We start from the raw sequence: 13,468 nt of genomic DNA on the forward strand, positions 1-13,468 counted from the left end.
CTCTTCCAGCACCTTCCCTGACCACAGGAGCAAGGATTCCCAGGATAATCCATGCAGATGCCTTTTGGGACAGGAGGATGCACTATCTGCAGGGCAATGGGGCAGGAGGAGTGAGATCCTCTGGAAGCGATGTACGTCGCAGGTCAAGGACCCATCAACATCTGTGGATGGTGACAGCTAACGAGGCGTCAGGGTGAGTTTCCAGGGATGAGGAGGATATCCATGGACACGCCAGCCTCGCTGCCGAGGCACAGAGAGAACAGTTCAGTATCCCTGTTGCCAAAGAGGAACACAGCCCCTGCCCTCGGTGCAAGTGGGGAAAACTCAGGAGGCACAAACAGGACCCGGGGCAGGTGGGCAGACACAGCGGAGAGACCTTCCGGGGGAAGGCCAGCACAACCGCGGCACCGGGAGCGGGATCAACACTCACCTTGTCAAAGATCTCGCGCACGTTGGCTTCAGACTCGCCAAACCACATGGTCAGCAGTTCCGGCCCCTTGATGGAGATGAAGTTTGCCTGGCATTCGTTGGCAATGGCTTTGGCCAGCAGCGTCTTACCACAGCCGGGCGGCCCGTAGAACAGAACCCCTTTCGACGGGGTCATGCCAAATTTGAGGAACTTGTCTGGGTGCTCCACAGGATACTGAGGGAGAACAAAACCAACACCTCTGGCAATGACCCAGCACAGGCCCGCACCATAGAATCACGAAACTGCTGGGGTGGGAAGCGCCCTTCAGAGATCATTTAGTCCAGCCCCTCTGCCGCAGGCAGGGACGTCTTCTCCTACGTCACTTTTGTTCCTCCTCCCACCGGAAACACTACCTGAGATTTCAGGTGGGTTAAACACGAGATCCTGCCTGCTCAGTGCCGCTGGAGTTTTTACACAGACACTGGTTTGAGAAGAACCATAGCTAAATCGTAAAGCTGCCTTACACGATTTATTTACCTCTAAGAACCAGTCTAGGCAGTTTCCCAGCACACCTAACCCCAACTTCCCTCTGCCCTGCAGAAGCAAAAGGGAACAGCTCATTATCTGACCTGCTCGCTCTGCCCTCCAGAGACAGGCAAGGTGTCTGATGAGAGCAGTTACCCTCAGCAACGAGGTCAGAGACAGGTGATGATTTTAACATCTCAAGATTAGACTGAAAATTACATTATTTTATCCACAGACAGGATGTTTCTACAGTGCCAACAGAAAGCAGGAACATGTCGAACCCAAACCATCCCAAGGCAGCCACCACCAGGACTTCTCACAGACCGCTCAGGACTTTCTGTCCTGGCCTCTCCCTCTGTAGAAGGCTTTACGATTACGTTCCTGGGCTAATACTGGTGGGAAGCCCTTCAGAGGCTCTCTGTATGACAACCTTCATCCCCTTTCTGGCCCATAAAACCTACGTGTGTTGTCAGCAGTGGTCCTACTGCTGGTCTCCACTTACAAGAGGCAGAGCTGCTGCTGATTCTGCACACAGCACAACACCCACCCAAGACGACACTGCAGACTCAGCTAAGGAAAGCTTGGTGCTGCTTCCTAGCACCTTCCCTCCAAGTTCAAGCAAGATGGAACAGCATGGTACTTTTAGTCTACTGCTAGCAAATACTCCAAAACCACCTGCATTTACCCTGTTCACAGCCCAAACGGGAATCTGAAGAAGTTCTGGATTTTATTACTGTAATTTTTTTTCATACTGACTAGGCAAAAATCTGTTGGAAACCCTTACCTGTACAAGCTCCTGGAGTTCTCTCTTTACATCTTCTAGACCACCAATATCTTCCCAGGTAACTTGTGGCACCTCCACCACAGTCTCCCGAAGAGCAGAGGGGTTGCTCTGGCTCAGAGCCCACTGTCATTAGAAGAAACGGCATTACATGAATCCTAACAAATACCTTATGTCCGCTCGCTCCAGATAAGCAATCAGGCTTTGCACCCAAAAGAAAGAAGGGCAGTCCTGCATTACCCTGAAGTCATCCATGGTCACAGCCAGCGAGTTCATCACTTCAGCATCGATGGTTTCATCTTCCAGGTCGATGAGATCCATCTTCTTTCTGATAGCCTGAAGAGCAGCTTCTGAGCAAAGAGCAGCCAAGTCAGCACCAACATGGCCGTGGGTCTCGTTTGCCACCTGAAAGCAGAGCACTGACAGTGACTCACAGGGGTACAAGGGCAACGCAGGCTCCGGCTGAGCTGCAACAAAGCTCTGGAGGACAGCACACAGAATCACAGAACGGTTTGGGGTGGAAGGGACCTTAAACACCATCCAGTTCCAACCCCCCTGCCATGGGGGGGGGACAACTTCCACTAGGTCAGGCTGCTCAAAGCCTCATACAGCCCAGCCCCTAGGGATGTGTTCAACCCCCAGGGATGGAGCATCCAAAAGCTAAAATAGTTGTATGAGAAAATCAGCACCCTCTCCAGGAAGAATTTCTTCCTGATATCCAATCTAAACCTCCCCGCTTTTAATTTAAACCCATTACCCCTTGTCCTGTCACTACAGGCCCTTGTAAAAAGTCCCCCCAAGCTTCCTTGTAGCCCCTTCAGGTACTGGAAGGTGCTATAAGGTCTCCCCAGAGCCTTCTCTTCTCCAGGCTGAACAAGCCCAACTCTCTCAGCCTGTCCCCATAGCAGAGGGGCTCCAGCCCTCGGAGCATCTTTGTGGCCTCCTCTGGACTCACTCCAACCAGTCTATATCCTTCTGATATTGAGGGCTCCACAGCTGGATGCAGCACTCCAGGTGGGGTCTCACAAGAGCAGAGTAGAGGGGCAGAATCCCCTCCCTCGAACCTGCTGGCCACACTCCTCCTGATGCAGCACATCAGTGCTCTGCAGCACATGCAAGGCAAGTGCTACCACGAGTTTAACAAAGACACCGCTGTTCCACCTCCTGCCTGAGGTCAGTTCAGAGGGCGTGCAGAGAGAGGGCTGCAGCTCTTCATTCAGGACAGAGATGAGAGGAACCACTCAGTTACACGTGGTACCCAGTGTCACCGCAACGCTCGCCCAGCTCTGTGTGAGCTGTTCCAGGCACTTCTGAAGAGAATGCCACAGCAAACAAACCCAGGAGGACGGTGGGAAGGCACTTCCAGCCTGGTCTGATGTAGGTTTGTTTCATTCAGCCATGCCGTTCTTAACTAGCAAGTGGGGGTTTTTTGGTCACTCGTAAACTAGTCGGAAGGAAGCCCAAAGATCACACATTCGCTCAGTTTCCTACTGTCCTAAATGAGCACCTACATTCACGCAATCAAGCCTTAATAACTCTTCCGTTACAAAACGCAGCATCGGGATTGTCCGTCTGCAGAGACAAGCTCTCCTAACGGAGTGCTACTCACCTGTTCCAGATCCACATCATCAGCCAGCTTCATATTTTTCGTGTGGATCTGAAGGATCTCCAGGCGCCCGGTGGCGTCTGGGATACCGATATCTACCTCCCTGTCAAAACGACCTGGAGAGTACAAAACATACGGTTGAGCTGCTGACTCCGCAAACCAGAGGAGCTGCAGTCTTCCTCTGACTGGACAACATGATGGCAAGCCACAAACACACGCAGTTTCAGAAAATTCAAGAGCTTTGGGTTTCTCTGCACCGCAGCAGTCAGAGCAGAGGAGGAGGAAGGGCTTTTGCTGTTTAGGGAAAGCGAGACTTCTGCAGTAGCTAGAGTTCAGGACTATATGACACAGAGGACTGCTGCTTTAGTAACTTTTTCAGAGCCTCATTTGTAGGAAAATAGGCTTCCCCAAACCAACATACCACGATGCGTTTTTATTTCTGCCTTTGTGTCCTCAGCACAAGAGTCTGCAAATACTGAGAGATGAAATTTTTCATAACTTTCACAGCAGCACCACGTGGTGAAAAACATTAATTGTGCCAGTAGTTGCAGAGGCAAGAAACCTAAGTATTACTGCAGTATTAACTAAAGTACCGATCATTTGCCTCTAGCCGTAGCTGTGCATTCAAAATCCTCACTACACAATTAAGAGGCCATTTTCCCCTGCACACTTGACTTGTTTGCTTTTATAGACTTTTGCAGCTGGTCATACACCAGGGACTCATTGACACTGCAGAGTTTCAAAATACCCGAACCTCAGAAACTACTGGCCTTCTCATCAATAACAGAGAAATAGAATCAGAATCACAGAATGGTTTGGGTTGGAAGGGACCTCAAAGATCATCCAGTTCCAACCCCCCTGCTGTGGGTTCCAACACCTTCCATTAGGTCAGGCTGTTCCAAGCCTCATCCAGCCCGGCCTTGCACACTCCCACAGATGGGGCATCCACAGCTTCTCTGGGCAACCTGTTCCAGCCAATTCAGAACCTTCTGCAATTTAAGGCATGAACATCCCCTTAAGCATTTACTCCTTCAGCATGTCCTGAAATAGCTTCAACTAATAAGAGGTTAGCACACTTTTCCACTTCAAAGTACGTTTTTCTATTTCTCCAAGTTCTAACCTAATATGTCACAGAAAATAATGCCAAAGGCTGGAAGCCTAGAAATTAATTTCAAAGCAGCATATGGAGACATGTCAATAGTTTATGGAACACACAGATGATGTCTGGCATTAACCTCTGCTCAATCCTTCGACAGCCCCTAAAGCACAGCCTGTCACAAAGCATGTGATGCACAAAAGAGACTGCAGTCGTGGTTACCAAACCGCCTGAGCGCCGGGTCAATGCTGTTAGGTCTGTTGGTAGCTGCCATAACGATCACGTGCGCCCTCTGTTTCAGTCGGTCCATCAGAGTCAACAGCTGAGACACGACACTATGCTCCACCTCCCCATGTGTCTGCGGAGATGAGAAAGCAGGGGTCAGACCAAAAGCTCTACAGCCCACGAGCTAGGAGCTGCACTAGAGCAGACAGATGCTGTTAGGAAGCATCGTGAACTGGATCTGACCCTCCTCAGGTCCAACTGACATCAGGCGTTAAGCTGAACACTGCTTTACTCTGCAGTCAAAGGCAGCAACTGACACCAGCTGCTACCAAAGAGGATGTAGGGCTCTACCTCCCACAGCTTCTCCTCACCTTCTCTCTCTTAGGAGCGATGGCATCCAGTTCATCAATGAAGATGATGGCAGGGGCGTTCTTCTCCGCTTCTTCAAAGGCTTTCCTCAGGTTGCTCTCAGACTCCCCAGCCAGCTTGCTCATGATCTCAGGACCTAAAGAACAGCGGCACGGTGGCACCCAGAAGAGAGGCAGCTAGCCCCAGGGCACGCTGCTGCATTGGTTCAGTACGACGTTCACATGGGAGAATCTCTATTTCAAGCCAAAGCAAGTACTATCAACCGAGTTCACTAAATTTGCAGTTGAACAGGCAGGAACAGCATGCAAAATTACTCTCTATCGTTAATCTGGTGTTTCCAGCTTACTCTAACAGAACGCAGCGCTAGTCGATGAGCTACCTTTAGCTGCCTCTTTCCTTACCCTATTTCACACCTGGTGAGCTTCTCTGTAATGTGCCACCACACACTGTTAATGCCAGTCCTAGCTTGCAAGAGAAGCAATCTAATTATATGGTGACAAATTATCAGGGCAGGGAAGGAAAAAGCTCTGAGGTACGGAAGCTGCCTTTGGCGCACATTACACGGGTATGCATTTACCCCCGTTAGATCCTATAAACGAGTGCAGAAAACCCCAACAAAACCAAACCAAGAACACCCCCAAAAACCAAAACCACATCTCCTCTCACAGAGTAAATTTGAAAAGTGAATGTGTAAGCACATCAAGTCCCAGACAGTGGACAGCATTCCCAATTCCCGTGGTTGGTGAACGCTGGTGCAGGCTTACGGATTTATTCTGTCTTTACAGATTTCTCCATCACCCCGATATAAGTGGTATCAACAGGAAAATGTGCTTCCGAAAGAGCCAAGAAAAAGAAACCTGACCCTCAGGAGTGCAAAGCTGCTAGCTGACTGAAGTGTGCCAGCTGCAGGTACTAGGAGTGTTCCATCCCAGTAACTCACCAGTTCACACCAGCTCTATCGACACCAACTGCAGCTCCCGGCTCAGGACCAGCAGCCTGAGAATGCATCACTAGCTCTGACAATGTTATTTTTATTATGCAACAGAAGCACAAATGTCTAAAGGAATGGCTGGCTCATTCAGCGATGGCTTCCACACACTTGAGAAAGTGTACGACAAGGGTGACATATGGTTAGAACCTGCCCATGCGCACCTGCAGATACAAAGCAAGTCACTTCCCTACTGCTGGTCAGTGCTGTGCTATATACCCCTTTGCGACCACCTTCACAGGCCTACGCGACTGAAAATCAAAAAGCAAAGCAATGCTGCTGAAGTACTGATGTTCAGCTATCCCAGCACTGACTGTAAAACAGGACAGGAAAGCAGCGAGGAAAATTCAGAATCTGGTTCTTACTGGGTATGAGCCAGCAACCATCTCAGCTACTACAGGTGAGAGTTATGGAAAGGAGGTTCTGTCACCCGTAGCTAAGTCCCAAGGTACTCGTTACGGCTTTCAGGAGAGTGCCTCCCAATTAATGTTATGTGAAACAGAACGAGTCTTGTGGTTTACTGGAGTGGAAAGAAATCCACAGCAGACCAGCTCCCCTTCTGAATGAAACATGCTGGCAGCCACAGAAACAAGTGTCCTGCACCCATATACTCCGAATAATTTCACCACTTCAATCCCACCTCTGCCCTCACCAAGGTAAGTGAGCACCCAGACAGACAGACTGCAAGTACCTGCGTCGCAAAGCTGCCTTCCAACCACCCTGCTACAACACACTCCAGCGGAAGGGAAGTGCCACCGCGGACGCTTCCACACGAACAGCCTCCAGCTGTTCCCAGAGGCACACTTGAAAGAGGCAAGGAAGGATGTCACGGGGACAGCGTGGCTCTACACGCCCCATCGACACCGTTCCTTACCATGCAATGGGCGGATGAGCACACAGCAGAGCTGGGGGCAGCGCAGCCACAGAACTTACCGTTGATCAGAAAGAAAAAAGCCCCGGTCTCGTTGGCCACCGCTCGGGCAATCAGTGTTTTGCCAGTGCCAGGAGGACCGTAGAGCAGGATCCCGCGTGGAGGCTGAGGACAAAGGCACGGGATTTAGACGGCGAGCTGGAATCTGAACGCCTAAGTAGCTTCACGGCGCAATTGTAATCTTTTGATAAAACCAGTCCGAAGCTGTGATGCAAACTCAAGCAACAGCTGCCATCCTAGCACTGCTATCAACACCCTTGCTACAAAAACCCTGCCAGGAACTGACCGCTCACTCAAAGCGTTGCTCTGCTTTACAAGTTGCCGGTACTTTAACCTGTGTCCAGAACACGTAAGGAAATACTTTCCTAGCACCAGCATTAAAAAGCCCACCACAAACTGCCTTTTTGGCACCCCCCACTGCCTCGTAAACCCCTGAGATCACGGGTTACCTGTGAGGACAAGCCCACCAGGCCAGCCGGTGCCCAGGGCTTACCTTCACCCCGATGGCCTTGAAGAGCGCAGGGTGTCGGAGGGGAAGTTCCACCATCTCTTTGATTTGAGCCAGCTGCTTCCGGCAGCCACCAATGTCGTCATAGCCCACTTCGTTCAGTGACTCCTCTTCATCCTATCCGGAAGGAAATACAACGGGCATTTGACTAAAAACAATAGTTTAACAACCCCTCCCAATGAAGCCAGGAATACGGGTTTTTGCTCATAGCCATTTCTTGGCTGCCTTGAGATTATCGCTTACAAGTCTTCCTGGTGCCTTCTACAACCATTTCTCAGCTCCGTTGTCCCAGACATACGAAGGAAATTGCCTGCCCGTTCCTAGACCTCACTGAGCCCAAACCTCGCGAATGACAGCCTCTGCTGCTGGGTTCCCTGCAGACTCCAGCGCAGGACGAGCACTGAGACCCTCTGATGTGGCTAACACAAACAGCCACAGACGATGAAGCTCAGCATAAAATATACTTAATCCTTAAACTCTAAGTGCTATCTCTAACCTCATGACATACCCCTGCTACCATACCGTTCTCAGCTGTGAGAGTGCTGTCTTCTGGGATTGACAGAGAACGTTAAGATCCAGGCATGCAGATAACCCCAACTGTAACCAGCTCTTCAGTACAGCTCTACAGCATCCTTTCACTTGTCTGTCCCAATCTCTACTGCCCTTAGTTGTCATAGCCTGACTGGTTTGGGTTGGAAGGGGCCTTCCAACCCCCCTGCCATGGGCAGGGACACCTTCCACTAGGTCAGGCTGCTCAAAGCACCGCAGCCTGGGATCTTGGAGGGGCTCAGTCCAAGCCCCGCAGAAGGGAATTACTATGAGCAGGTCACTCCGGGTCTGGCCCTGTCAGGCACTGAAGGGCTCCAGGTTTGGAGATTCCTGCCCTCTCCAGGCCCTGCTCCAGGGTTGGGGGAAACCTTTTTCCTGGGAATCTCCCTTGACCCAGCTTATGCCACTCCAGACCTGTCCCTGGGCACAGCTCTCAGAAGAGCCGGTTCCCTTCCACCAGGCAGCTGCCAGCAAGGCCACCCCTTTGCCTCCCCTTCCGGCTGCATCAACCCACCCTCCCAGCCCCTCATCATTTTGGTATCTGCGGCTCAACTTGCTCCTAAATGTCCCCGCTGTGTCCTGAAGAGCCCAGACTGGACTCACCTGATGCAGTCTCACACGTGTCACACAGAGGTGTGTCTTTCCAGAAGGCAGCTCACCACAAACCAACACTTACCCTGATTTGCAGGCAGTAAAAAGGTGCTTTATGAAGTATGCAACCACCTTAGCTCCTTTCTGAGATTCCCTACTCTGTAACAGCAAGGTGGCCAAGACCTCAGACAAGCCACACAGGCTGCCTCAAGCCTGGGACGCTCAAAGCTACATACTGTATGGGACTGGGGCAGCAGAAAATAACTGGAAAATGACATTTGGGGCTTTCAAATTTCTCACTGAAAACGCAGGAATTGCTTTCTTTTCCCATGACATGAAATTCAGCAACATTGTAAGCCCCGCCTGCTATGGATCAAGGAACTTTAGAATTAAAAGACGCACCCAAGTCCAGCACATCTGGAAGCAGATGCAAAACCCGCCGCTGCCAGAGCGGGGCATCTCGTCAGAAAACCCAGGCACTGGCGCCATCCCAGCGTACGCCCAAGGACACACCTCTGACTACCTTCCGCAGGAGCACGTCTTCTGAAAACGGAGCTCCTAACCCTTACATTCAACACACAAAATGCCAAAACAGGAACTGCAGACGCTGCTGCTCTCGTGGGCTGTCACAGAAACAAGGTTTCGGATAGAGGGGATGGCAGGATTCTGCTCACCTCTCGTTTGATGGGTTCTCCTTCACAATGGATCACCGTGTCCGGAGCCACTATGCAATACGGACTTGGATCTGTCTCCACCACTTTGAACTCGACTGCGCGCATTCCTCCACGCACCAAGAAGATGTCACCTGTAAAACCCCACATTTCAGTAGCCTGTGGCAACCGAGGTCTGCAACCTCCAACCCCTGTACTACCGACAGCCAGAGGAGAAGGCAGTAGGTGGCACAGGCATACTGCTGGCATTTTTAACACTGCTCTGCGTTTTTAACTCCAGAGCTGCATGCACTGTGACTATCCCAGCACCATCTAGATCCACAGCAGTTAAAGTTCTCAAATTTCACCCAGAAACGAACAGCACACAGACTAGCAAACAATAGAAAATAATACTCTGCCTGAACACAAAGGCAAGGAATCACATTTCTTTTCCATTCAGTTTCAACTGAACATTTCTAAACCAGGCAAATAGCCCTACCTTAATAAAAATTCATTTTAAAGTTACTATAACTAGTTGTTACTAGTTACAACTGGTTGTTTCCCAAAGAATAGGTAATACTGCACTATTTCTCCTGCCTAAACTGGGCGACAGAAGCTGGACAACTTCAACTTGTGTTTATACTGTATTAGGACATATTTGTTCCATCAAAAGTGCTACCAGCACAACCCTAAACATGCATTTGGCTTTCTAGGCCCTCTCCCAGTTATTAATTAGGTTACTGTGACGAAGATAATTCAGTCAGGTTGCCAGCTGGTACATCCAACCAACTGATTAATGTGGCCAAGTCCCCAATTCCACCAAGCGGTGGCAACTTAGTTTAATGAGATTTTTCTCCTGCATTCTACGTGAGCCTTTTCTGGTGGTCTCCCACCTCACACAGCAAAAAACCCGCAGGAGAACTACCCAGCTGCTCTGCCATTTCTTCTGAAGATTAGGAAGAAATTAAACCAGCATCATTAAAATCCCACTCTACAGATGTCGGTCTAATGCTTCGCAGAGATCTGTACAAGCTTCTAGAAATTCAGCCCCAGGACTGGCTCACACTTGCTGCCGCCCAGACTTCTGTCACAGGTATCCTTACCTTTCCTGATGGGTCTGTACGCTTCCAGGAAGTACGGCTTGAGATAGACCTCAAACAGATTGCCCGTGATCCCTTCTACTGTGTCATCGATTGGCAGCACGTGGATACGTTTGCCGTATTTCACATCTGGGCAAGGCTGGATGCTGCAAGAGAAGAAGTCGACTCCAGTTAGCCACACCACGCTGGACGTACAAGGAAAAGGCAGCGGTGTCCTTTCCCAGGCCAGTACCAATGTCAGAAAGGACCCTCCCAAGGCCTTGGCGAGACCTCCCACCTGCATAAGAACACTTCAATGCTGACAAGGCAAAAATCACGCCCGTCAGGAGCTAATCTTCACAACACACACCCTCCTTCAGTCCTCTCAGCCCTATCCAAGGCCACTGGGGAGTTTCATACTTTCTTCCTACCCCCTGCTCTTCCGTAGCCCCCCTCACCACCCCCAAGGCACGTTCACAAGTTACTAATGCAGCCTGAAGACCCGTGAGAGTCATGAGCTAACCTGTGTTTCAACAAGGAGCTACTGCTGAAGCAGCTGCAAGGGAAAGGGAGCTGGGGGAAGCTCCGTTTTCCTTCATTTCTCTCTCATAATCTCCTCCAGAGAGGAGAGCCCCCAGCGCCGATAACCCTGATTCTGAGCAAAGGTTCTCACTGTACCAAGCAGGGGTAACCTGCTTGCAGAGAGGTGTCTGTCAGTCCCACTTTGTGGAGGCTGACATTTGAAGTCCTAAGGCTCCTTCCCCAACAGTTTCAGTTACTGTTTTGCAGTGTAGGCCAACAGCCTGCTGCAGTGACAGCCCAGAGTATCAAGCTGTGGCAGAAAGCTCTAACTGGCTTTGCCCACCAAGAGCCTACGTGGAACTGCAGCGGAGCAGGCGGCTTGTCCTACACGGCTTTGCTGGGGACCAGGGCACTTCCACCACAGGCTTTACAGAGAGGATACAGCAGAAGGGTAAAGGAAAAGACGGACTGCCCCAGAAGGAAAACAAACCAGACGCAAGAAGCGCTCGGTGCTTGAATCTGGATTTTGGCAAAAAGCAGACTAAGACAATAAGCAGCTAAAGATCATCAAGAAAAACTTGGAGGGCAAGAGGTGGAAAAATTCTCGCCTCTCTGGCACAGTCCCAGTAGAGACGGGGAGAGCACAGGCCGAACTGTCACACTAGAAACAACTTCAGCAGTGACCTCACATCAGGTTAAAGTAAGGATTCACCTTTATTTTAAATCCACAGACTGGCTCAAAGCACTGTTCTGTTCCAACTACAGCAGTGTTCAAAACTTGCATTTTCTAGTTGCAGAGGGGTGGGTGGAACATCTCATTCCTCTCCCCTGCAAAGCGTGTACGAACCACATCGTGCACTTGATGATTATTGCAGAGCTCACCCCAGGAAGCCTAGAGCCAGAAACCAGGCTCCGGTCGTCACAGAACGTGCAGGACATTCCAGATTAGGACAATGCTCAGGAGGAGGAGCTGTGAGCCCTCCCACATTTAATCCTGCAAACCAGCATTTTTACATTTAAGAAATGCTCACACGTCTCCCCCCACACTCACACTGAATGGCACCTGTCTCCCATAAGCCGAGATGTGGAAAGTAGGGAAAAGCACTGAAGTATACAAGCACTGCACAACAAAACTCCTACAACGTTTCTTAAGCATTCCTAACTATTTTTTTAAACAAAATTGGAAACAAACATCCTTCGGGGATTTTTAGCTTTGCTGTTTGACTGCTTCACAGTTTTGTGACTCTTTTCTAGCAAGTTTTAACTTCTGTTCGTCACAGGGCAGCTCAGATACTGCGAGATTAATTACAATACTGCCTAATGCCTTACACAGTTAACACTGTAAACATTACAAATTTAGACAAAAGTCACGAGTTCATCTGACAACGTAATTTTGGGAAGATTTGTGACAACAGTGGGGTAAACGAACCGCTTGTGAAGGTCCTGAAGAGACCTGAGGAATCGTTAGCACCATTTTTTAGTATCAATCTGAATATGCAGAGAGCCAGAACCCACGGAAACGTAAACAGAAGATCCCTGATGTAAGACACGCACTTGAAAACTCTTTTGTGATCTCCTCTGAAGGACGCAGGGATCCTTCCTGCAGACCCTGCCTCTGCTACTGACTCAGTCAATTCAGAGCCAGCACACAAATTATTCAGGCACCTCAGGGACAGCCAACAGTTAGCAAACGAGTCCTGACCTGATCACGTCACCCAGGCGCACCCTCAGGTTATTGCGAACAACCCTATTCATGCGAATCTTCTCGTCTGAGCAGGTATCATCTGACAGAACAATGCAGACTGCTTCCCTCCTCTTCTTTCCTTTTAGCAGAACAGTGTCTCCTCTGAACAGTTGCAATTCATCCATTTTTGCCTGTAAACAGCATTAGAATAAGCTTTTGACAAAACAACAACTCAAGCATTTGAAGGAGTGTTGGAGAATTACACCTTGGAAGGACGGAGGCTCCCACTACCCTGGCCGGGAGCTAAACCCGAAGCCGGACTAAGGGCACAAGCTCAGCTGAAGCCTGTAAGCCAGGAATCAAAATGTGTTTTACCACGGGACAAGACAACCCACCCCCCTCGCTGGTAACTGCTGCAGCTGCTGACACAAACACTTAGCCCCGCGTCGCAAAGTTTCGAGTTCATACACAGCCACAGCTTGCGAGTTACCAGATTAAGCGCTTTGCTTCTACAGATGACGCACCTGGGACAGTGACACAACACTGTTGTCTTCATTGATGGCTTCGTCAACAATTAACCGATTCGGCCTGTTCTTCTGCTTCAGAATAGCAGTCGATAAGTCATCCGCTTTAGAACTGGTGAAGAAAACAGAAATTACAGGTTTGAGTGATACCGCTCCCCCCTTTTCCAGCCACCCTGTCCCCCCGGTTTTCCTCTCCATTTTCTGCAGTTTCTTTGTTGTCTTGTCTTTCCAAAACAACACTTGTTTATAAGACAAAGAAGAATATTTTTCCCAGGCACCAGTTGCAGGAGTTCAAAGCACAATGTTTTCCGTCAGTAAATACTTTACTACCCTCCAATGGAAACAGCCATGAGGCCATCTGTGAAAAGAAGTGGTCTGTGAGATGTTGCTGACTGTAAGGTGTTTCGCCTAAAAGAATTAGTCAGACTCAT

At 49.8% G+C, this 13,468-nt stretch overlaps 1 protein-coding gene across 1 annotated transcript; it reads right to left on the reverse strand.

Moving 5' to 3' along the window:
- Nucleotides 1–430: 430 nt before the first annotated feature.
- Nucleotides 431–13,149, reverse strand: VCP (valosin containing protein; the record flags this gene model as incomplete). The annotated part of the gene is made up of 12 exons (XM_010147260.1): nucleotides 431–643; nucleotides 1,719–1,841; nucleotides 1,956–2,120; nucleotides 3,325–3,437; nucleotides 4,640–4,775; nucleotides 5,014–5,147; nucleotides 6,933–7,035; nucleotides 7,424–7,555; nucleotides 9,253–9,383; nucleotides 10,332–10,474; nucleotides 12,532–12,704; nucleotides 13,038–13,149. Coding segments are annotated over 12 exons (1,678 nt in total), but the record flags the coding sequence as incomplete, so codon positions are not given.
- Between the last annotated feature and the right edge of the window lie 319 nt (nucleotides 13,150–13,468).

The sequence above is a fragment of the Eurypyga helias genome, unplaced genomic scaffold (genome assembly GCF_000690775.1).
Source record: "Eurypyga helias isolate BGI_N326 unplaced genomic scaffold, ASM69077v1 scaffold19362, whole genome shotgun sequence".
Taxonomy (NCBI): domain Eukaryota; kingdom Metazoa; phylum Chordata; class Aves; order Eurypygiformes; family Eurypygidae; genus Eurypyga; species Eurypyga helias.